General features: G+C 41.2%; 1 protein-coding gene across 1 annotated transcript in view; it reads right to left on the reverse strand.

The window, feature by feature from the left end:
• Positions 1 to 26,453, reverse strand: part of Ebf1 (early B-cell factor 1) — a gene marked incomplete at its 5' end in the record, with an annotated part of 385,808 nt that overhangs the window by 130,083 nt on the left and 229,272 nt on the right. Inside the window, 1 exon segment of the mRNA XM_013508845.1 lies at positions 15,676 to 15,757. Coding sequence (XP_013364299.1) covers positions 15,676 to 15,757 — 82 coding nt within the window.

The raw sequence follows: 26,453 nt of genomic DNA on the forward strand, positions 1-26,453 counted from the left end.
CACGAGAAACAGCAATCAGCCAGCTCCCGTTTAATCCACCTATTATGTTGACTAATTAACTTTGCCCGACAGTTTATTTCTTCCTCCATTATCAGCTCCTGTCAGCCGCAAGCACCCCGCAGCATAGGGGAAACCTCGGGCTCTTTGATTGATCACCGATAGATTGACATGCAGATTAATTTAATTAGAATCACGTCACTTGAGAAATGAAAGACAATGGCAAGAGGGCTAATAGATCTGCTCTCATAATGAGGCGAGCCTCCAGAGCCAAGGCTGAGGATTTCTGATTTATTTTGCTCAATTCCCCAGTTGCTTGAGAAAGATTCTAGCTTTAATTGTTCTTGGTTTTGAGAGGCATTAGCCTCTGAAGAGGTGAACTGCTTAACAAAGGTTGGCACAAACTGGGGCCTCAGTTTCCAAGGAAGCCTTTTCTCTCAGTGCGCTAAAGGGGGCACTGACTTCTACAGTCTGGTGTAACACAGCGGTTTTATAGCGTGATGGGCCCTGGAAAGCACCAGAATTTGGCCCCTGCCTAGAAATCGTCAGCCTTGCCTGGCCATGTTCCCTTCTTTCAAAGCCAGTCCTTATCAACCTGTCCATAGTGTAAAAATTCCACCATTCCTCTGGTTTACCTGAAAATATAACCCCCTTCCCCGGAGCCTCAGTGATGTCAATGAACTGAAAAATGTGAACACGCAGCCCATGATGTATCACTGAGCTGATTTTATCTTCTAAATCTATGTTATTAAAATGCACAGTAAATAATTGAGAGCCCATCGCTGAACCTAGGGTGTTCTCCTTAGTCATTGCAAAATCCCAGATTCCATCTAGAACAAATCACTCACGGGAAGGAATGGAAGGTTCGCAAGGTAGTTCTTCACTTTATTCATGATTGGCCGACCTGGTCTGACAACCTGAAGCTGATCCTCACGCTTCATCAACTTAAGGGTGGAGGGGGTGTCCTATTATTTTCCAAAACCATTATGTGCAATGGCAGAGTCAGTATCATTTAGTGCAAGAGAAACTCACTTTCCTTTTTGTCAGGGAGCTGATTTTGCAGGACAGTAACAATTATGTAACACAGCTAGTCTTTCACAGAAATTTTGATTTACTACAAGACCACATTTGAGCGGTCACTGGAGTCGTTAGCTGAAGATACTATAAAAGGAATCCCAAACAGTATCTGTTTCCAGGCTCAGGAAATAGAAGGTGGTTACTCGAGAGGTCTGTCTTCAGAGAAAAAGAAAGCAATGACAGTTCAGCACGCACCTGTAGGATACAAGCGCTACAAACTTATGGTTCAAAATAGTATCTTTTAAACACACTGTCATCTAATTCCTAACATTGAATAAAAATGTGCAAAAATGGTTAAGAGGAGAGAAACTATACTGTGTATGTTTTTCTTTGCTTAGTGAGAGAAGGGCCACCAGAGCCACCTGTGTAGCAGAATCACCCGTGAGGCCAATCAAAACTGGAGAAAAGATAATACAGAGAATCCTATGCCATTGTTTCTTGAAAATGAGTGGCTGGTTGCCCCTCAAAAATTCACAGACAACCCCACTACCCCAAAATAATCTCTGCCCTTCCAATTTGAAATAATTTCAATAAGATACGCTGCTATTAATCCACAGAGCAACTTGTTGAAAAGAAAAAGTCTGTGAGATTTGAAAGGAATACTAAAGATTCCTTTAAAATTGGGCCAGTGGTAGGAAGGAAGAGGGCCTTTATAGTTCAACATAAGATTAACGAGGTGCTGCCACAGGCCTGCAGTCAAGGGGACAGACAGGTCTGCCAAATCTGCAGCCTTCCCAAATTTTGTCAATAAAACACAGCTTGAATTTAGGACACATAAACAGAGAAAATTATTTTGCCCTCAGATTCAACCACCTCCTCCCTCTTTATCCCCTTTCTCGCTCCTCTGTCCAAAGAATGAGAGGACGGGATCATGAAGAACAGATATGTTTGCAAATTGCGCGGCATCTGTATAACTCAACCTTTCCTTTTTAGAATGTCACTGAGCAATCCGGTACAAACACGCGGCTATTTAAATTTAAACTAAGTAAAATTTAAAATTCTACTCCTTTAGTCTCCATGGCCACACTTGAAGGGCTCAGTAGCCACAGGTGGCTATGATAGTGGACAAGACAAACAAAATATTTCCTTCCTTACAGAGTGCTCCAGTGGCCCTGGATGATTTTTGAAATACTTTGTGTCAGTTTATTCATGAGGATAAACTACATCTCAAGCTGTATCTCCTGAAATTAATATTGGACTAGTACACAGGGTTAGGATTGTGCATATATATACTGTTGTTGCTGTATTTTTTAGAATCAAATTTATACTGGGGGAATATGCTTTAAATACAGTAGTCCAAAGACGCACCAGTCAGTAGTAGTCAGCATGTTCCATGCCCCACGGTACCTTCTGTCTGACTCCTACCCTCTAGGAGACAGCATTTGGTAGAAGGGGTAATAATAATAGCAGGGAAGTCTATGGGCGCCTGAAGAGTGTTGGATTTTACACTAATATTTTCAATCTCTTGACTCATTATCAGTGATTCAGGATTTGCTCTGTTGTATACTTTCCCGGATGTAGATATCCCTAGAGCTTATTATTTTTATCATCTACCCGCTCTAGTTAGAATTTGAAAGAATTAGACACAAAGTGGGTGGTTCTCCGCTCCCTATATTTCTTAGTTGATATGACTCTGGCCAGGTAAATTTAACCTCTCTAAGTCCCAGTGTCCCTGTCTCTCAGGTGGGAATAGTACTGACACTTAATTCCTAAGGTTACTACGAGGCTGACTACATCAAAGTGGCCTGGTTAACTCCTGGTCCGTACCAAGAGCTCATACAAATCAGTACCAGCAGTACGGCATTGTCATTTTGTAGGTGATGTCAAATAGAAAGTTCAAATAAGGTTCTGGGGTGATAAATGGAAGCACTGCCTCTTAAAGATCCAGCATAAACAGTTATTTACAAAAAAGAATCAAGAGTATTTTCTCCTATGCTCACCAATCAATGAAATCTTCAGATTTCAAAGATCTTCGTCGTCCCAGCACAGTGTCATAAGATTTAGGCCTTCAGTTCTTGCTGATTTGAGTAATTTTACTCTCTAGAATGTTTTTCCACCTTAGGCCGTTATGTTCTAGACTCGAAACTGAGTGACTTCTTGCTGCTTTGAAACTTGTCTTTAAATTAGACATCGTGTCATGTTTTTCTAGTTTTCCCAGTAGCTCACATCAGTGAAGGTTTCGGAGTTTTGTTATTGATTACTTTCCCCTCATCATCACTTCACAGGCTGTCCCTCTTCCCTTGACATTGCACAGGAGGCTTTGTATGTTCTAACTATAAAATCTAAGATTCAGGGAATAGAACTTCTGTAAGCTACTTCCAAAAAGTGGCTAAATCAGTCATGAGCAGAATGTTACATGAAGTAGTAGCCCATGTGGAAGAAGGACTTATGACAAAAACAACCGAAAGACTTGAAATCTGCATCTTTGCATATTTCCCCAACAGATATAGACTCAGAGGAACGATTAAGCTAGAGCTCAGTGGCACAAGCACTGGCAAGTGCAAGGTCCTGAGTTTGATTCCTAGTACCAAATATATATATATAACCCGGGTCCGATTGGACTAAGGACCACCATGATGGCATTGTTTTAATGCAATCAAAATCCTATCTCAAAGTACAGTCACATTCTGCTGCATTGGGGCTAAGGGATTTATCTTTGAATTTTTGTGGAATTTTATTATCTTTGAATTTTGTGGAATTTTATTATATATATATAATTTTTTCAGTCTTTAAATTTATAATATGTTGGCAGTAACTCCTCCAGAAAATAACCACTTCAGCAAGTTAATTTTGAGTAGCTATTAAAAAATTATAAATCTTGGTTTTCAATGCTAACACATGGAAGCTCAGTAGAAGGAATTTAGTAGTAAAGCTGGTCCATGGTTGCTTTACCTCTGAGTTCAGCTCATTTTATTTTTGCACTAATCCAGAGCTCTTGATAATAAGGCTCTAAAAGCAGTATCTCAAAGTATATGAAATAAATAGACACTGAGCAACATTCCGTGGAATAGTACACAGCAATTAAAAACTGCAAACCATCAACACATCTGTTTTAATCTTCAAAGAAATATGTAGAGTGAAAAAAGGCAATTCTAAGAGATTGCATGCTGCACTTTATGGACTGAATTGTGTTCCCTCCACAAAAATTCAAAGGTAAATCCCTTAGCCCCAATGCAGCAGAATGTGACTGTACTTTGAGATAGGATTTTGATTGCATTAAAACAATGCCATCATGGTGGTCCTTAGTCCAGTCTGACCCGGGTTCTGGTAAAAGGAGAAAATGTGGGTTCTGATAGGAGGAGAAAATCTGGGAAACAGGTGCTCATGGGTACCACAAAAGTATGAGGGGAGAATCATTGTGGTGATGGAAATGGCCCATATTCTGATTGTGGTGGCAGATATACAAACCTATACCTGCCATAACATTTTATAATATTAAAAAATATACCCATGCAATGAGTATATTTAGCAAAATTTGAATAAGTTGAGTGGATTATATCAACGTCCTTACTCTGGTTATAATATTATTGTTAATTTTGCAAAAAAATATAGTGCTAGTAAAGGAGACTAATGCATGCATGGATGTGTCCATATCACTTCTTACAACTGCATATGAATCTACAATTACAACAATAAAAGATTCAACTAAATATAAGGCATCAGCAGCCAAGATGTCCTTTAAAGGGTGAATGGACAAACAAACTGGCAATCCATACAATAGAATATCACTTAGTGATAAAAAGAAATGAGCTGTCAAGCCACAAAAAAAGGCAAAGATGAATCTTAAATGCATATTACTAAATGGAAAAAAAGCCAATCTAAAGAGACTGTGCACTGTGTGATTCCAACTAAATGACATTCTGCAAAAGACAAAACTATGGAGACAGGGAAAAGAGCTCTGGTTGCCAGGAGTTTGGGAGGGGGGCAGAATGAAGAGATGGAGGAAGGGCTTCGTAGGGTAGTGAAACCATTCTGTAGTACTGTAATAGTGAATACACAGCATCGTGGATTTATCCAAACCTATACAATGCATAACACACATATGGGCTTTAGTTAACAATAATGTATCAATTTTGGCAAATCAGTTGTAACAAATGTATCACACAAGGTATTAAGCCTACCTCACAGGTACCTTCAGAGGTACCCAGGCCTCCAACTTCCTGATTATTTCCACAGTTTCTGACATGTGTGGAGGACCACCTGGATGACTCTCCTTGAAACAAGAGCAATAATCTCCATTTTGGCTAACCCTGGCCCTGTACTGATATGTACAGAGCTGGCTAGGACTTTTCCTTATCCCTTCAATTGGCTTTAAGCGATGCAAACTGGTCCAGCCAAGGTGCTGATGTGCAGTCTCTGAGGCAAGGTGACAGGGCAGTGTTTCCCTGTCCCAGTAGCTCCCAAAAGACATGTGTGAGCCGGGGTAGGATGAAGAGCCCTGCTCCATACTGTCGGCTGGGATTGAACCTTAAGATAAAAGGTTATGCCTTCCAGGGGCATAAAAGATTACACATGAGAGCTGAAGCACCAACCCCAAAATATTAGATACTACCTCAGTTGTGTCATAAAGATTGCTTTCTCTGCAGATCCTTCTCTCTGTATATTGCAGAAGTGATTTCAGGTTTCCTACTTAGCCCAGCTCACAGAGCTCGCATACTTCTCACCATGCTCACAGTCACTCATCCTCAAGCCACTCCCTTCTTCATGAATTAATAAAACCCTGAATAGGTCCTGGGTCGAGGCCTTTGTTCCGGTTAGCCATTATCCTAGCTGCATTTTGGACCCCTTGGCTCCCCACAGCTACAAATATGCCTTCATGTCTTTATTCTCACTATGAGTTGCACTGGAAGTGGTAGATTGGAATTAACTCACTAGAACTCCAATAAGTTTTCCGTGGGATTACAAATAAAACTTCCTGGAACTCAACGAAGACGAAGGAAGGCTCTCTGTAGAAAGTGAGTCAGAGTCTTGTGGTGGTATAGAAGAACTCTCATGGACTTTCCATCCATTTTTTTCTGTAAGTCTAAAACTACTCCATAAAATAAAAGTCTATATACTTTTAAAGGAATTAAATTTCTACCCTGAATCACTCACAGCCGACATTTCCCCCCACCTACTGCTAAATCACTTCTTTACAGATGTGTCAAATGATTAGAGACTTACAAAATTAACTAATCTAACAGCTTTCAACTAAGAGTTTTAAGATGTAGCAAAGGGGACAACAGTGGCAGAAGGGGAATCCTAAATACAGCCAAAAGAGGCTGCATACTAAGTATTCAATAACTTTCCCTTGTCTAAGACCACATCTAGTCCAGATGGAAACTCTGGTTATGTCAGGCACATGAGAAGCTCAGAACTAACAGTTTTACATAGCTTTGAATAATTTTAAACCAAAGAGTGTGATTTTTACTCTAAAAATGCAACTAGATTGAAAAAATATGTTGTCACATGGTGTCTCTGGGATAAAATGATAAAAGGGGTGCTCAATAGTTATGACACTGCAAATTTGTGCAACACCTCCTTTTACAGCTTGGAAAACTAAGGCTCGAGATGTTTTAAAACATCCTCAGAGCCATAAGACAAATTAAGAGCAGAGGCAAGCCTGAAGGGAACCCTCCGCAGTCCCAGTGTACTTCTTACTCACAACACCCCCTGGCCTCTCAGCACACGGCACAGGCTTAAATTGGCTCTCTGGATTCTGCTGGTACCTTCCAGTACAAATCTACGGAGTCTACACGGCTGACTACAGTTTAAGTATTATTTACGTAAAAATGGTCTGCAACATTTAGGTCATCATTAACTTTGTCCTTTAAAATATCCTTGAACAGTATAAAATGAGATATTCTCAGAAATGTGCCTGATTGCTAGTTTCTGTCTGGTTGAACGATCCCAAATAACTCATTAAAAATTATGGAGGACGCGTGAACCTACAGAATGTAACAGTGTGGAACTGCTGGAGGAAGGGAGTGGCTAGCTGAATTAAATCTACACTGAAAATTCAAAGCAAAACTATTTCTTAACAGAAACACAAGAGCAGACATTTCAGATCCCGTGCTGAACAAGCTCAGGCCTGTGAAAACCTAGACTTAGCTTCTGTCTCCCAAATGGGGACACATGCTAAACCCTAAAAGCTCATCAGTGATCTAAACTTCACTTTTTCCATGGTGGATCAGGACACATTTGATGAGGTCATTGGTGTGTAACTCTTTCATGTAACTGCAACTGTAACTGGTGCCCCCCGCCTATGTGTCCCCATTTTGACTAGACATGGACTAAACATACAGAGTTGTCACGCTGCTCTCTAATGTGGGGACTACGGCAGATGAGCATGGAAGTCAGGAACAAGCCAAGGGAATTTGTCAGCAGCTCAGGTTACAGGTCAGATAGACCTGACTTTGATCTCCAAACTCCATCACAACTAGTTTGTAACCTCAGATAAGTCAACTGTGGGATTGAGTTGTAAGCCGACTATGTGTCAGGCATTATTCTGTGTCCTAGAGAAGGGAGAATGAGTAGGATAGATAAAACACTTACCTACCCGGAAGTTACTTATTACTAGGAATGTAGAGGGGGGTCAGACAATCACTAAGTAAGCAATAAAAGCAAGTGTTAGATTCTAATAACGTCTAAGAAGAAATAAAAGAGGGAAAATGCTTAGCTAGACAGGAGCTAGTTTTGCTTGGGTGATTGAGGAATGTCTTTGAGGAGGTGACAGTTTGGCTGAAATAAGAGCAATAAGTATCTAATCATTCAAGAATGTGACAGAAGAGATTCCCAGGGAGACAAAATTGTAAATGCAAAGATTCTGAGGCACAGATGACTTCGGTGTATTCAAAGGAAATGAGGGGAGAGAAGGAAGGCCAACATACTTGATTAGGGCAACATGGACAAGAGACAGAGTGGTAGAAAAACAAGAATGGAGATATATATATATATTACACTTAGCACAGTGTCTGACATATAATAAGAGCTCTATATGGTACAACTTAAAAAGTGGATAAATCTAAAGAATATTTTGTTGTTAAATCTCAATGACTAAAAGCATCCAAAAACCAATACCCACTAGTGATTACTGATCAAACCAAACACTTTATATCTATCCTTTAATGTATTTTACATGTTCTTTAAAGACAACTGGACTTCATGGAGGAATACACTCCCTCTAAGTGCACAGCTACACTCACTGAATCCTGTTCATGAAGATCCCTTCTCAATGATGCATATTTCCTGCCAAGGCTTAGCATAGGGTTCATGCCAAGTTACACATTGGCCCAATCAGCCATAATAGTTTAATATATCAGGTTGAAAATTCACCATTTGTATTTACCATGTTATGTGAATTAATCCTGCATTCTGAAACTATCATTAGAGCTGCTTTCAGTATAATTAACCAGCACAGCACATCTTGAAATTATTCTGTATGGAGAGAGTGAAAGCCGCTCAGGCCTCTGGCATTCTGTTGGTAAAGAATCTAATTGCAAGATGTGCTGTTTGTCAAAACAATATAAGTGCATCCGAGATACAGGTGGAGGAGAGTGGGAGAGAAATGGAAGGATGAGAATATTTTTCTTTCTGTATAAGCACCTTTAAAAGCAGACTGAAACTGCAGAGGTTGGGTGCATATTTTAAGAAGTTAATCACACCCTGTAACATACTGATTCAGGGACACCATGACATTTTTAATAAATAAAAGTCCCCCACAATTTCTTAGAATTTACTTTAAAAAACAAGGAATTGCCTTTTCATGTTATAACTGATGTTATCATTCTTAAAAGAAAAACATATTTTTATGAGAATTGGGAAGAATAACGTGATGGTTTCCCACATCTCCTATGCAAATGACTAAGTCAAAGAAGACTGTTTATCATCTCAGAAAAACATGGGTTTACGTTTGTTGTTCCTTCCCTCTGTTTACCACTTTCCTGTGAGCCTTCTCAGCATGCTCCCTGTCTTCCCTGGCTATCTGTGAAGAACTGGTTCCAGAACACCCTCCCGATAAATGCTCAAGTGCTCCATACAAAATGGCACTGCGTCTGCACAGAGCCTATGCAATCTTCCTATATGCTTTAAATAGTCTCTAGATTACTCATGGTACCTAATGCAAAGTGAATACTATGCGAATAATTGTTACATTGCATTGTTTGGGGAATAATAAGAAAAAGTCTATACATATTTAGTACAGATGCAGTTTTTTCCCAAATATTTTCTAGCTGCAGATGATTGAAACTATGAATGTGGAATCTGTGGACATGGAGGATGACTGTACTTCTGATTTTAGCTCTGAACTTACATGCCACCTCCTCTGGCTGCCAACTTTAAAGGTTCCCATCTCCCACCCTCACTGTTTTTCTTTCACGATATCCTGTTTAATTTTCTTTAGAGCAATAATTAAAATTTCTAGTTATTTGTAATTATTTTTTCACATCTCCATTGGTAGCTAATGGAAATTATTCCTTACTTATCCATTTAATCCTCTTCCTGGGCTGCACAACTAGAGACCTCTCTGTGGTTATTGTTGGCCATGTGACTGACTTGTAGCCAACGGGGCTATGAGCAGATTGAACAAAGACTATTTCTAATCCAAGGATTTTAGGACATCCACATGCCCCTCTGTATACCCTTCACCTAGATAATTGAGACAATAAGGTTCTAGAGGATCAGGGAGGCATAGAACAAAGATCCCAGGTTCCCGGATCCCTTCAAAGACAAGATCCACTCACCAAGGCAGGAATGCCTCTGAGTACTATTATGAGAGCAAGAAAGAGCCCTCTGCTCTATGAGGGCCATTATATATATTTTTGATGGATCGGTTATAGCAGCTAGTGTTATCCTTAAAAACAGATTGGAATTGAAACACAAGTTTCATTAGGGCAAAGCCTCTTTCTTCTTCACCATGATAGACTTACCACTAGTACTGCAATAAATACCACTGCAATGACTGTGTGAATGAATGAAGCTAGCTTACACCTATATTCACACATGGTGTTGCCCTAGATCTAGTATTTATATGTGGATACAGATTTAAAGCTTATGTAAAAACGTTTTTGAAAGAAGAAAATACATGTAGAAATTGATCTGGTATTCCAGTCCCTGGGTGTCACGGCATCACTGACAGTTTGAACCCAATTCTTGTTCCTCTCCTCACTACCTTCATTCTGCCAGTCCCAACAAGGAAAGCTATAGATAAGGATTTAAATCTCAGCCTGGAATTGTCTGGCTCCTGTCAGTTAAAAAACCAGACTGTGACAAGGTTTTAACACAGTCCTTTGACATTAGCATCTCCTCAGTGTCAAGATGAAGAGGTGGGCTCATTTAGTCACACTTAATTTCTCCCTGTGTCATGGGCTCTTTCATCCCCAGTTCCACCTCCTCTCCTTCCCCCCTCTTTCCCCACACCCAACAGACCTGAATGAAGCCTATATCCACTGTTGTATTTGAGCAAGTTTGTTACTCTTACCCCAGCCTAGGAATTTCAAAGGAAAACATTCATTATAAGTTTTTTTTAAAAAGATTGTACCAGATTTTCTACAAGGTTTATGCCATACTGCCTTAAAGTATGAACATAGCCAAGCTCTGCGGAAAGTGATTAATTTCTTGAAAACACTCAGGTCACACTAATTGACATGACCTGTGTAATTAAGCAGTCTCTGTTTACATACCAGAAACCCAGCTGCTGTGAGGCTGAGTTTGCTTGACAGAATGTCTTTACATGTCAGGGGATCAACAACCTTTCTTATGTCCTTCTCAGTCACCTACACAGGCCCCTGATTGCTGTTCAGAAGAGACACGCTCTGCATTGCTGTGTGAAGATCAGGCTGGCCTGAAAGCATACAGAATGGGATGGAACAGAAGCGGTGACAGTGACAGCTGGAGAGAGCCACTTAATAGGCAGGGGAGGGTGCTTCCCATCAGATGTCTCAGAAGTCGGGTTCGATAGGTTAAGAGTAGACCTGAGGTGTTTCACACCAAAAAAGACACTGTCTCACTCCCCCTCCAAGGCAATAGGGACATAAAAATATTTGAAACTGGCTTCTCAGTTCATGTGCTAGGAGGAAAATCATGGAAATATCTACTTTTTTCATAAGACACCTTCAGCGTGTCATTATGAGCCGCCTCTGTCAGCCAGGATAGCTGTGGGGAAAACCTCCTCTCTTGCTTCAGTTGTAAGACCTAAGAACCTCAGTATGATTTTTTTCCCCAATTCTAGAGATTAAATCTAGGGCCTTGGCAGTTAGTTACATCCTCGGACCTCTCTATTTATGGATTTATTTTATTTTGAAACAGGGTCTCCATAAATCGCTAAGTTGCCCAGGCCGGGCTCGAACTCGTGATACTCCTGACTCAGCCTCCCTTGAGTGGTGGGATTACAGTTGTGCACCATCGTAACCAGCTCTCATATGATTTTTTAACAGGGTGTCTGAGGGCTGCTTCAGTCATACCCTACGTCAGGGAATGGGATTTCTTGCCTGGAGGAACTTCCCAAACTCCCTAGGTGAAGTGACACCCAGGCTGCCCACTGCAGGAGAGCTCCTTTACCCAAAGCGCCTACAAGCGAAAGCTGACCAGCTCTGCCGCTCTGTTCTGCAACAACGCTCAGGCCAGTTCCCCTCCACACAACTCCCCCCTGGCTTGATGAACTTTGGTGGTGTGAAACTGCTCTTCAGGTAGATGTGTCTTGAAGCTATTTTAGGGCTAATGCCTTTTGGAAAGCCCCTCTCAAGATTTCTGGGTATTCAAGAGCTTTTCTTAAGTCGTCTCTGTGACTCTCAAATGTTAAGTGCTCCTCTTACTGCCTCTCCATGTACCTGCCTACAGAGTGTGGACAATTTCTTTATTGTTCCAAAGAGATAGCTAATATCTCAGTCAGACTGCTTGGGTTAAATCACAGCCTCACCACCTACTAGGTGTGTAACTTTGAACACATGGTTTAACCCATGGTAAGTCTCTTTCCTCATTTATAAAGTGGGAATCATCCACACTTGCATGTTTCTAAGAGGGATACTGAGAGAAGAAACGTAATTCACATAAAATACTTCACATAATGCCTCTCACAAAATAAGTACCCAGTAAATGTTAGCTTTATCATCATCATCACCAATATCCTTGGGAATACATAGAGGGAGACACACGACACGGGTCTGTGTTTACACACATAAATATGGAACACACTGAACGTAGATGCCGATAGAAACAGTCATCTGCCTGGCACTTAATGAAATTAGAAATGAACCAGTGCAGTGAACCAGCGGGCAGAGGAGGAGATAGCAGATTAATGTGGAGGAAAAAAAGTGAGAATGACAGTGAGTTCCGTTTGGGGATTATGAGATGGAGATTCTGGAGTCCTCCAGCAGGCATTCGGACAGCTACACCTGAACCTAAGCACAGGTCTTGGAGGCCCAAGCTCCAAAGTCCTCAGGGCACAAACTGGTAGCACAGCAATGCTAGGAGCAGAGAAGACACTCAGCAGAGCTGTAAGTGAGGAAAGATCTGGATGTCTGAAGGAAAGGTGGGAAATGCCAACGCCCACAGGAGGGCAGACAAACAGCATCCTGGGATTGCACTGGAGGGTGCTGCGAATGAATGAATGGATCCTAAAGTCCACAGGGAAGAGATGGATTCCAGAAGGGTGGAATGGCCAACAGTGTGAAATGATGCAGAGGAAGATGGCAATAAATAGTCATGAAAGAAAAAAGACTGAAAAAATTTTTTAAACTGGGTCAGGGATACTTGAGGTTTGGTCCAACTTCTCAAACCAGTTCATCCACTCTCTGATTGTCTGTGTGCTACATACATAAGACTGAGTGTGGACTGCATAAAAATTATAATTAAAGGAACATGTGAATGTGTGGAGATATAATATCAAATGAGTGTTCATCCTGCTTCAGGGTTAATCTGTCCTCTCTGGGAGGTAGCAAGTGGCTGATGGGAACAAGGCAGGTTCAGTTTGAGACCCAACAAAGAGTTTACCATCCCTGATAGACATGTACCTGTGCTTCCCCTCAAAACCTGACTTTGCAGTAGCCAAGGTCGCTGTGCTTACTGAGAACATTCTTGGAGTTGTCAAGAATCACAGGCATTGTCAGGGTTCAGATAAATCATTTCTGTGATGCTCACTATGTACCTTGTGTTAGGCAGCCCTCGTACCTAATCAAAGGTTGCATTCTTGGGATGCTAAGAGTTGGTAAGAGATCACCAGGTATAATTCAGAACCAGTGGTTCTCAATCAGGGGCAATATTGTTTCTCTTCTCCATGAGGGGATAGCAAAGAGACATTTTGGGTTGTCATAGGAGGGAAGGGGGCTGTTCTCTACTGTTATCTAGTGGGTAGACACCAGTGACACTACTAAACAGCCTACAGTGCACGGGGCAAACACCACCACCCCAAATCCCAAAGATTATTCAGTCTGAGATGTCAATTATACCTGGGTTGAGAAATCCTAGTCTGAATAAATGACCTGTCTTCCATTTGCCATGAGGATTTTTCTTCAAACATTTACATTTATATTTTATCTTTTGGAATTCTCCACTCACTCAAAATGCTCTCCTTAGAATCATTATTTTACAGTGGTGCCTCGGTTCACAAATTTAATTCTTTCCACAATTCTGGTTGCAAAATTCACTTCAAAATTCTGGTTGCAACTGAATTGCAAGCATAGTTTGCATTATGGAACAAACTCTACAACCAGAATTGAGAAAAGAATTAAGTTTGTGAATTAAGGTACCATTGTACCTTCATTTTAAAGTGGAGGAAATTGAGGCCCTAAAGATCACATGACTTTTTAGATATATAACTTATGCCTCCTTATTTTAGTCTTTCTACTAAGCAAAGAATAATCCTTCATGTGCAAAATTAAAACTTTCTAGATGCTCATAAAGGATTGAATTGACTTCTCATCTTGTATAAGAGCCATATTCCTATAACTTAAGACTTTCAAACATCTTCTTAGGTCTTGAACAATTCTACACAAACGCTCATCTAGGTTCCCAATGCCGCCAAAGTCCATCTCAACTCTATAGCCCTGAGAGGTACAGCAAAGCTGGTCCTGGTATTCATGAGACATTAGACATGTTTACTAGGTATAAATTGTTTCATGCCTAGATGTACTTAGCTCCTCCTAACCCAAACTGGCCAAAAGAGAAAGATGGCTCATCTCAAGACCAAAGCAAGCCATAAAACAGTGTATACTAAAACCTAACTCTTGTTGTAAGACACTTGGCAATACAGACTTGGTAGCACTGCTTATGTGGTTTCATCAGCTTCATTGCAAACCTGACTCCCACTCACCACAAAATCCTGTATGGAGCTGAGAGCACCTATGTTTACAAATTTGGGGTCAGGAAGTGGCCGGCAGAAACATTTTCTGAAAAATTAGAAATCTCTGGCTTCTCCCCACTTATTTCTGTTAAGACAAAAGGTGGGCAGGCCAAGATGATTTTTATAACAATACCTCAGGAAACTCAAGAGACAAGGTCTTTTTCCCATTGAATTTGTTCTTTAATAAAACTAGTAAGTCTCAGCTCTTTTTATAAAATCACTTCAGAGACTATGTGCAGCTAAAATTTTTCAGGAGCCTCTCAGAGATCATACGCTGCAATCTGCACCAAAAGCTGACTAAACAGACATCAGAGTATACTTTAAGCACCGTGCTATTGCTCTGATGGACTGTACAAGCATACGTCTATGGGTCATTACTCTGATGGGAAACTAACACTGGCCATGCAAGTAAGCTAGCCATAAAATTAGATGGAGAGAAATGCAAGGGTCTATAACTTTACCACTCAAACTGTGGACCATGGCTTTGGCATCACTTGGGAGCTTGTTAGAAATTCCAGTCCCACCCCAGACTTCAATCAGCATTTTAATAAGATCCCCAGGGGGTTCTCAGCACCTGAAGTTAGAGAGGTCCAATGTCTAGAATTCAGCAGTCGTTCCTAAAACCCACAAACATTTTGTGTTGTAGACATTAGGACATTTATTTTTGGATCTTTTTTTCTTTTGTAAAGGTATAACTCAGTGACATTAACACACCACTCATGCTGTAAAGGTTGGCAGGTCCAGGCACATTTCTAGATGCCATGTAAGAATTTCTGAAAGAGAACTAGGGGTCGCCCATGTCACTCTCGACAGGCTCTGCTTCTGAGGGGGTCCATTGCTAACAGGGAATTGCTGCTACCAATTTCCAAGATTGCAAGAGGGGAGGAGAAAGAAAAAGAACAGGCATAAGTGTTTTATTTTAAATTTTAACAGTTTTACTCTTATGTATTAGTTTTCTGCTTACAAAACTTTCAAGAAAGAATCTGTCGTTTTTATATACTTTAGTGAATCTGGGTGTTTCTGCATGTGCGTCCATTCAGGAAGCTATAACTGGACTCCAAGGACATTTCTCTCTGGGCCAGAGAACACAGGTGGCTCAGGCCCAATTCCTGATGAATAAAAACAAAAAACTCCTAAACAGCAGATGCCAGGGGACCAAGTACCTCACCTGCTCTTCACCTCTGGGGAAATAACTGCACTCCACCTCTTCTTCTGCCTAAGGCTTCACCCCTCTCTCCTGATGCACATGTCATTATAAAGGTTTAAGAAAGACCAGACTGACCCACCTGGAATCTCCGCATGTCACGTGGGTTTCCTGCATTCTTTAGGCAATTTTGGTTGCATTTGAGAAAAAACTTCAAGAAGAACCTGTCGAGAAAGAAATGATCACTGTTAACACTTCAGTCCTCAAGCAGGAGGCAACAACTTGGGCAGTTACTTCTGAGTTGTGTGTTCTATTTTCTATGCATTTACTGAAAGATTCACAATGATGTTAGAGCTGATATTTTGTTTGAGGCCTTAGTCTATGTTTTGCATCCTAGCTGGACCTTCGTTTATGAAGAAACAACCTTGGTACTGCCAACAGATCTCACAAAAATGTAAGGCCCCAAGGAGAGGGAAGGTCTCCACCACGGTTTAAGATAGGTTCCAATGGGCTCTAACTGCCCTAGAAGGCTCAGCGTCCTCAAACACAACATGTAACTTCAGCCGTATGATTCACAGATGATGAATGGAAAAAAACAAGCTTGATGAATATAAAAATATGATGAACGCTTTTTTATCCTAGCCCCTCCAAACAAAATGTTCCAATTAGCAGTACTCAGAAGAAGTAAGCACATGTGTTAACTAAATCTCTTTGATTTCTCAAATATTTTCTAGATGTTTTTATTAGATTTCCTGCTGTAGATAAAAGCTGTTTGTGATGGAATAAGAATCTTGCTGCCTCATTGACACCATGGTTTCTAAATCAGTTCTACAATGCAATCCATGGATTTTACTTGATAAAGTGACCAAAGGTTCCAATTTCACAAGAAAAATCTTAGCTACACTAGTATAGGTATTAATAGTAGCTACTTTAACTCTCAAAAATGTCTTGGTATAGATGATGCATTATAACTTTCTGAGTTATCTCTTATGCAACTAGATTATATTTGTCAAAGTCCATTGTAGACAGGTAGCAGGTATTAAAGGTATCATATTATCCAGGTGTTGTGCAGCACACGTGTAAATCCAGCATTTTGGGAAGCTGAGATAAGGGGATTACAAACTTGAGCTCAGCCCAGGCAACTCTGGAATTTGGCAAGACCCTGTCGCAAAATAAATAATACAAAAAGAGGGGGCTGGGAATACAACCCATTATGAAGGCCCTGGGTCCAATCTGCAATATTGGGGTAACAAGGTATCGTGTTAAGGCATTCGTGTTGGCTACCTACAGTGAAATCCTTCTAACTGTTTTCTGTTTGGTGACTTTTTTTAACAAAAGGATTTTTAAGGCCATGTAAATTCTGTGATCCCTTGTATGTTTAGACCTAGAGGTGCCTATGGATTTCTAGCCTAAATATTTTCCAAAAATATCAGAATGCATTAAATTGTCGGTCAATGAAATTCTTGTAGGAATTCTCTTTTCTTCAGCTTGATACACCCCCTCTCCTTTCCGGTATACAGTGGAGTAAAATTCTCATCCATTCAAATAACTTGTGAAGAAGTCTGTGATGGCTTGTGTCTAGATGTCCCCCTAAAGCCTCATATGGTCATAGGTGGGGCTTTTCAGAGATGGCTGGATCTAGAATATGTGATGCTGGGATTAAGGATTTGATGCTGGGATTGATGCATGGTGTGATGCTAGGATTAAGGATATCCCACCCTGGGTGTGAGGGCTACCTGCCCTAAGGGTGGGTAGCCTGGATAGAAAATAACGGATACAAAGAGGTTGTTGTCTATTGCTTGCTGCCACTTTCTGCTTATCCTGAACTGTTTCTTCCCTGTGGTGGTCCTCTGCCATGTGCCACCCTGCCTTGGAGCCAGCCAAACATGAACTGAAACCTCTACCAACTGTGAGCCAAATAAGCCTTTCTTCCTTTAACTTTAGGTGTTAGTATTTTGTCTCAGCAATGAGAAAAGTACCTAAGACAAACTCCCCTTCCATGATGCCTTCATCTGAATTTTGCTCTGAGCCCAAAGTCAGCCACATTGGTCCTCTATAAAAACATCACACAAAGATACACCAAGTATTTCTGAACACTAATATGTGAAAAGTCCCAGAGCTACTTCTCCCCTGACGGATCCCTTAGAATCTGCCAAGATGGGACCATGGTTTGGGAATAACTCCTCAAAGAGAGAAAAATGACTTCTTCAACCAAAAGAATAAGATTTAAAAGTAGAAATATCTTCCTAGAATGGCTCAATATTATGCACCCTTAAACAACCTATCAATGAAAGGACTCTAAATAACTATTGGCCCCCACTTCCGGGTTCTTTCCACAGAGAATAAAGCTATCAACTTTCTGTCCAAGTTAAATGATGCATGGGATGCTGCTGAAGCCCCGCTGTACAGTGAAGCCTAGCTCTAGGCCCTTTCCCCAGAGCCAGGAGCCACACTGCCACTGCAGGGGCCCACGGACAGCCACTACCTTAGATCCTTCTTCAGTAGGGCAGATCCAGAAAAGAAGGGAGATTAAGGGTGTGGCCAAAATCCTAACACCTTTATATTTTCCAGTTCCTCTGAGCACTGAGGAGACGATGCTACTGGTCACATATAGCTTTCAGAAACTACCTACTGTGGCAGAGCTGGCGGTAGTGAGTCCCCTATACAGCTGGGGCTCAATTCCGATACCTGAAATGTGAAAATTGGTTGCTTGTTTCAGGTAGAGCTAGTTAAAAGGGCACATCTGAAAGGCATCCCAGGTCCCAGACAGGGCTGATCATCACTAAACGAGAGTTGACATGGTATGTGAAGAACCCACCACATTTAGAAACACTCAGAAAAGAAGTCATACTCTGACTCTGCTGGGTGTGACTCTACCAGTGTGATTTTGCATACGAAAGAGCACCTTGACTTTTTCCTAACTATAAAATGAGTGCAATAAGAGTTTTCACTTCACAAGGCAATGGTGAAAATGAATGAGATAATGTGTATTACCTAACACAGGGTAAGCATGGTGACGGTGGCCGTTAAAAATGGGCTCCACAGATTCGGTGTGTACCATGTGCTCAGTACAGCACTAAGAATTGCGAGCATGTCTTTCCATTAAGTCCTTATAAATAACCTCTGCCATCAGTCCTGTTTTGCAGATGAGAACATAGAGTCAAAGAAGCTAAATACTGTAATTTGCCTGAAGGTGAGAAAACGCAAATCTCAAATTCAAATTCAGACAGTGCAGCTCCAGAGTCTGTGCTGTTAACCACCGTGTTACCAGCAGTCTTAGTAAAAACAGAAGCAGTGCAGTAATGATATTAATACTAATTGTGCCACTGATGGCAATTGTACTATAATAGTGATTGTATTAATAGAGTACGTAAGAGTCATGATACTACTAAGAGGCGGGATTAACATGCGAATTTCCAAAACAACAATGTGACTGCTATGGCGGGGGCCCTCACTACCCCTTTCCCTCCAGTGAGGCCCCCCACCCCCAGTGGCTTCCCTGCAGTTGATAATATTTGCCGCCTGTGTGTGTTTAAGCCATCTGAGCCCAGACCGGACAGCCAGATTCAGGATGCGTTAGAAGGAGCTGTCAGCACACCCTCTGGAATCTTCAAGTCAGACAACTGCTAGCAACCATGAGGGGCTCCATCTGGTGCCAGAATGGGTTTTGAAAGATAGGCAAACAGGACACCAGCTCTGCCAGAGAGAAACAGAATCAAGGGAGCAGGGGATCTTCTGTCTCAGAGATGAGCAGGGGCGAGGCGCCTGTCAGCAGCCCATCGTTAGCACAAAAGCTATGCCGGGCACACACCAGATCCCCATTACCCTAAGCCGCCCCGCCACTTGGCCTGCTGGCAGACTCCCCTGTCCACTCCCTCAGCAGCAGATCACTTGCTGAAACTGAAGTCCTGACCATCTGTCATGGGCAAGACACAGCCGTCACCTGGTGCCCAGGGCCTCACACAGGCCCTTATGTGGCAAGGACGCGCTGAGGAGCCAATTGTTTTGGGGAAAGCCAGTCCTACCCCAGGGAGAGCCTCAAGGAATTCTCTCGAAGCTTTCCCCTAAGTAGAAGCCAAGTGTCTGACCCCTTCAGATCACACGTCCTTAGAGGAACTGGAAGAGTGAGGAGGAGTTAAAAATATCCTCACTGAGAGGCAGAGTTGTACGTAGCACACAAATCTGGAGGATGACTTGTCAGGTTAAATGTATAAGGCATTTGTAAACTCACGCCATGCATGCCTGCATGGCTACAGAGAAGACCTCAGGTTCGGAGGGGGCTTTTAACAAAGTGGAGGTTACTGTAACTCAAAACCTCACTTTTGTCTAAGAAATCACCACATTTCGTGTGGCGGTTATATTTGATAAAATGTTGTCAGGAGACAGTGTGGCCGTCTCACCCCTTTTGTGAGAATCACCCGCAAGCGGACAAAGCCTCTATTGACCCTGAAGAGTTCCAAAGAGTTTCATAAACTCCAGGACCCAACCCAGCAGGGACCAAACTCCCTTTTAACTCTTTTTTAAGGGGTACTGGGGTAGGTATTGAGAAACCCAACACCTTTGCGTTAACTTTCAGTATGAAAAATATCTGTGTTCATGCAATGTGTCATTATTCAAAGCACTTAAATTTCCAATATCTCACTGAATCCTCATAGAAGTCCTATAAATTAGGCATGCCAGCAATTATCAGATCCATTTGAAAGGCAAGACCTCAAAGACTCAACAAAATGAAGGGATTTACCAACAGTCAAAAACTAATCTCCTAGGTTACCAACGGGACTAGTCATGGTGCAAGGCCTTAACCACTTAACCTAATGCCTTCATTTTATATAAGAGAAATAAGAGATCTGGAGATATGAAAATGCTCTCATGGTTAATAATAAAGGTTATGAGAGCTAGAACTATAATCCACATGCCCTGGTGTCTAGTTGTATGATTTTTTTCCAGTATGGGGTTAGTTTCTCAAAAGGCAATCCAATAAGAGCTCAACACTTTAGCTCTTGAACTTTTTAGTCCACTGCTTCAATTAAGGGAAGGGACAGTCACCAAACCAAAAGTGCCACTCTATTAGAAGTTGAGATTAGGTTCACCAATCAGGCTGAGGTAAGATATTAGCCCATCACTAACAAATCAGACACATATATTATACAATTTTGGGACTAACAAATCAGACACATATATTATACAATAAAATTATTTATTCAGTGGTATATCTGTATGGCCGTTTTACCAGACAGCGGATACTAAGTACCTAGCCTAACCACTGCGTGCAAGCTTCTAAGTGACTGGCACAGTACTGGAAACCAAAAAGTACCTGTGGACTCCTCCAAGAGGAAAAGTAATTGAATTAAGCAACAGGATCAGAGCTGTCCACATGAGGATTTAAAATAGCAACAGAAAACCTGTCTCTATCTACACAGTGCATGGCATGGAATCTAGAGCCACTGGATATTAATACATACTGGCTTGAATAAACAGAATCTAAAACCTCCTAAAGGCTAGAAATGGGAGCATTCTGAGAAAGACTGCACTGGAGTATCCTGGAAAAGAGAGCTTGGGTTGGAAACAAGAAAAAGTTAAATAATTTTCAATAATTCCCTGAATCTCAGGGGCCTCGATAAAATAATAGCATCTCTCTCAGGACTGCAGAGCAGGTTTCATCATAATCTAAGCTTTATTGTTTAAGTAACTGTGTGACTTTAGACAAATTACTTAACCTCTCTGTGCCTCGGTTTTCTCATCTTTAAAATGGAGGAAATAACCAAACTGATCTTAGAAAGTTAATGATAATTAAATGAGGTACCATATATAGAGTGTTCAATAGCTCCTGAGACTGAGGAAGCTATAATTCTCCTTACCATGATTTATCCCTGGCAACTGTCCACTGTCTAGTACCAAGTGCTGTTAAGATGTTAAGAATGAAAAGTATTATTCTCTCTATGACTGTCAAGGTTAAGAAAGGAAGTAAAAGCCTATGTACCCAAGGAGAACTACAGATTTCACTGAATGTCCTGCAAAAAGAAAAAGAAAGCAGAACAGCAAGAAAAAGACAACAACCAAAGAAAGACAATAATGTCTACAGCAGCTTTATCCAAAGCCAGAAGGCAGAAAAGCAAGAGGCAGAGGCTTAAATCATGGAGAACTCACACTCATCAGAACTGAAGGGCACACGCAGTAAAACTGCCCATTAGACACCAGCTTGTGCATCGTTAATTATTATGCAGAGCATTGCAATGGATCTGCACTGAGCAGGTTGAGGTTTTACCTCCTCCAAACCAAATTCTGAAAAATCACGTTTGGATGTTTGCAGCTGTCCATATAATGTCCAAGCTGGAAAAGAAAAGCATCCAGGCACACCCAAACCAAGACATAAAACCCTCATTTGCAACCTTAAAACTCTCTCAAAGGTCCCCTTGCTTATGCCCACAGATGGCTATGTGATAGATGATCTTTCCCAAAGAAATTCGGGACACGAAGAAACAAGTGTGGGGTTCCTTCTGGGTAAAGTTCAAGTTGCTCCCACATATAGACTGGAGGGTGTAGAGGGGACAGTATGTGGCTAACAGGACCTCTTTGGAGAAGTCATTTCCATAAACTGTGCTGGCACTTTTGCTACAATAAAGCACAGCATCACTTGCCTCTTAGAAGAAACTTACAGCCCAGAAAGAATGAAGTAAGTCTTTCCAGGAGTACAAGGACTTCCCCAAGTTGAAAGCATTTAATCAGAAAACACCTATCCCTACCCAGGGTACCCAAGCCTCCAGGGTCCATCTCAGAAATGCCACCAGTATCTCACGGTGGCGCTCAAAGACGTGTAGCTCGGAGAAGAGGTAAAGAAGAGTCCCATGGCCACAACCACGGAAGACAGATCTCCCCTGAAAACAGAGCACTCCAAAACAATTTGAAAAAGAAAACTCTATTTCCAACATCAACAAAAACTTTCTGGCTCCAGAAGTGGCTGTAGAGTACAGTTCATCCATATGAAAACACAATACCCAGAAATCTGCCACCATCCCAGGGATGCCTCAGGGGCAGGCTAAAGAGTCTGAACCTGAGTGGGATGACCTCTTCTCCTCTCCTGACACCAAAGTGCACCACTGACAGAGGACCCCCTTGACTCAATCCCCTGCCCCTGCCGCCAGTTCTGTGAGAAGGGTAGAAAGCTTACAGAAGAGTAGGGGGAAGGGACTCCTACACAGATAAAGCAAATTCTCTCCTTCCCGGCATCATAAGATGGAAATATACAAAGCTGTGGCAGGGGTGAACATGTGGTTGCCCGTAGTATTGGCCACTGACTTCAAGAAGTTTATCCCTGGCCAAGGTCCCTCAGGTCTTGGGCATTTCTGGAAAGTATTCTCAGCCTAAAGGGATGAACATGGTCAATTTGAGAAGGAGTCATTACTTCAGAGTTCAGTTTGGCCTTGGTGGAAGGACATAATTAGGGATAAGAACTTAAAAGAAAAAAAAGTGTGAGAATAGCATAGCAGCATCCTAAAGAAGATAAAAAGGACAATGGTTTGTCCTTCTTGGGGCTAGGAACAGGCTGAGGACACATTTGTCTTCAACAGTTTCCACTAAGGAGCACAATCAACAGGGAGTCACTGGGCACCAAGTGCCTTGCAGTCCCGGAGATAGATTTCAAACCAAGAGTCAGGTCTTGGGTCCTGAGTCACTGATGCAAATCCTTCCCTGGGCTGGGGAAGATGTAAGCACAGGTGGCAACTCCGCTTCAGTAACACTGGCCCATCCCACAAAGCCAAGCATAAAGAATGAGGCAGGAAGACCCTCCATACCTAACTCTGTGGTTATCATAATAAGCACATGATCCACACCAAGCGAAGGCTCTGTTCTAAGTGTTTTACATGTATTCATTCATTTACTTCTCGTAGTAGTCTTCTGAGGGTCTACTTCTATGCCACTTTACAGATACTGCTACTGAGATAATATATAATCTGCCCAAGGTTTCCCATCTACCAAGTTTTAGAGCTGGATTTCAACGTAGGCAATTTTTAAACTATCTTTCTTTGAGAGAGACAGATAGACAGACAACAGGAATGTAGATCACTTACCAAATCTGACTGTACTCATCAACACTAGATTCATTAAAAATTAGAGCTGAAGCCAGCATAAAGATTTCTGGCACTTTAAATAGAATAATCCCAATTATAAAATTATAAATTTTAATATGCTTCAGTTCTGCACATGACCACTCTCACTCTATTTGTAATCCCTCAACTGATCTTTTTGGCCATATGAACTATATCCCCAGCCCTTTTTATTTCTGATTTTGAGACAAGGTCTCACTAGATTACTAAATTATGAAGAATGAATTCAAACTTTCCATCCTCCTCCTTCAGCCTCCCAGAGTTCTGGGATTAAAGGTATGCACCACCTTGCCCAGCTCACATTTTTTAAACATACTGAAAGCTAGAAAATGAGTCTGGTAAAAGAACCAAACCAAATATGGAGAATGATGGCTGAAGCAAAACCAGGATAGTCTGGATTTCCTAGCGGAAGTCAGTGTCATCTTAAAAACTTATAGTATAGGCGGGTGTGACTCCACAGTCACTGCCTTTGAAAGTCTTTCATGCAGATAGAAAGCCACAGCTCAAAAATGAAAAGCTTTTAGTACCCTTGTTCCATACACATATTCAAAATGTTAAAGCACATTCATTTAGAATCCGATGTTAAATTTTCACTTTTCCCTTCTAAGAACTCAAAGGGTTCCAATATTAATTTCCCCTGTGGATGCCACAGATGCCATAGTGAGATCAAGATGTACAAGTCCATGGTAACCAAGGCACGTAGTTTTCCCTGGACATTCAATTTATTACTCTTTTCAGGATTTTAGAAAGTGTAAACTGTTCATTCACTTAATCATCAAACCTGTTCAGAGAGCCAAGCATATAAAGATTCTCCCTTAATACCAAGTGCATTTAAAAATTCAAAATTTCAGGACAACTTTTGACTCTTAGAATGATCCCATCTTCGAGTTATTGCCAGGGAAGGTTGACTAGCTTTAAAATATTAACTAGTGAGTTTTCTGGAGGGACTGGCTCAGTGACTCCTGTGAAGCACCTAATAATGCCAGCAATTGTACCTTGCGTACATCCTGAGCCCTGCACGAAGCCTCCTTCCTGCCTTCACCATAGGCTGCATCCCTGGGTCTGAAATGTCATTCCCACTCCTGCATCATCTCAGCTTCCCACAACTGCACTTCTCCCCAGTATCTCACCCATGACCTGTAGCCAAGAAACCTTTGCCAATACCCCAGCTACAGTACACCGTCTCCTCTCCATTCTGTTACCGCACTAGTCACACCTGGGCTTCATGGCATGTGCTACAGTCCCCTGTGCCGTCTCCTGCGCCCTCCTTGGCACCCAGCACCCTTCAGAGAGCCTTTCTGTCCTCACAGTGGTACCTGATAGAGCTGCATGCGGAAACCGCCAAATGACTTTGAATGATAGCACAAAGATTATTTCTTCTTTCCGCTTCCTTCTGTATTTTCTGATTTCCACCTCCACACGTTATTTTAATGGAAAAATAAACTACTTTCTTGTTGTAAAACTTGAAGTGAATATTATTCAGCAGAGACTAGAGAATGTTGCTCTATTTTACAGTGGATAAATTAGGAAATAAAAATGATGAATGATTTTCTCAGTGTCTACTCTCTAAAATTTGCCATTTAACTTGTACAAGAATAGTTAAGGGCTATCCATCTCACACTCTGTAAAAGGTAGATCGCTTATTATTTTCACATATGCATAATTCATAAAAGAGGGGATTCCACACCATTGGTGTCCTTAATTTCCTACTTAAAACTTTCTCAGCATCAAAGTTTAACCTATGATCTCTGTCATTGTTCTTAAAACACTTAAGTATAAGCCAAAGGGATAAAAGGCTGTGTAACTAATAGTCTGAAATGGATCTCCTCTCTTTAAAATTCTATAGGCTATTCTGTTGACTTTGTTAAAATCCAGTGCTTAAATTCCTTAATGGTTTGCAATTTCTTCATTCATCCTCCTTCCTTAGGTTCTCCATTTATTAATTATGCATGTTCTCCATTCATAGGTATTTACTAAGCACATGTGCTAACTGCAGTACAGAGGCCACCGAGTCCCTATTCTTTCAGAAGCTCATTAAAGTACAGTTCTCAGGACATTTTCAACAGAATTACCTGAAAACTTGACCCGCAGAGACAGAGTAGGAGAGAAGAAGGCATTCATACAATAACAGTGCACTCTGAAGCTTGAAAACTGATAGCTAATTGACTTTAAAAATCAAGAGAAATGTCAGTCTCACATAAAAAGTGAATTGAAGAAGCCATGTATAGGAAATAATGAACTGTAAAGAAACAATGGACGGATATCTAATCCTGTATCACAGAAATGTAGCACAAAATCTTAATATCAAATCACTAGTGAGTAAAAAGAAAAATTAGATTTCTTTACCCATTCCTTCTTATCTCTACCTGCAGAGATGGCAAGAGCTCCCAAATATTTGCTTCAAAGAGAAAAAGGTAACTTTTCTACAGAAAATAGAAATACAGAAAAGATAAATTGGACGGATGAGCTCTTCCTTAGGAAAAAAGCATATAATCTTTCTAAGGATGAAAATTATTCTAAAATTATTTTCATTCATTTTCATCTTTAAAATTTTTTCCCCAAGTGTCCACTTTCCCTGATTTACCCTCCCTGATCACAGTCTCGCACCTTCATTTGCTCTCTGCCATTTCCTGAGCTCACACACAAGTGGAGTTCATGAATTTAATTTGAGCAAAAGCTTCCATTGGGAAAAAAAATTTCCTGCATTCCAGCATGGCCCAGAATCTGAGTTCAAATAAAAACAAGTGACTCCTTAATTTGGATTCAAATTCAGGACCAATCCCGAAATAAAAGTGAGATGAGAAAATCATGGCCA

Source organism: Chinchilla lanigera, unplaced genomic scaffold, assembly GCF_000276665.1.
Source record: "Chinchilla lanigera isolate Chin_1 unplaced genomic scaffold, ChiLan1.0 scaffold00007, whole genome shotgun sequence".
Classification (NCBI taxonomy): domain Eukaryota; kingdom Metazoa; phylum Chordata; class Mammalia; order Rodentia; family Chinchillidae; genus Chinchilla; species Chinchilla lanigera.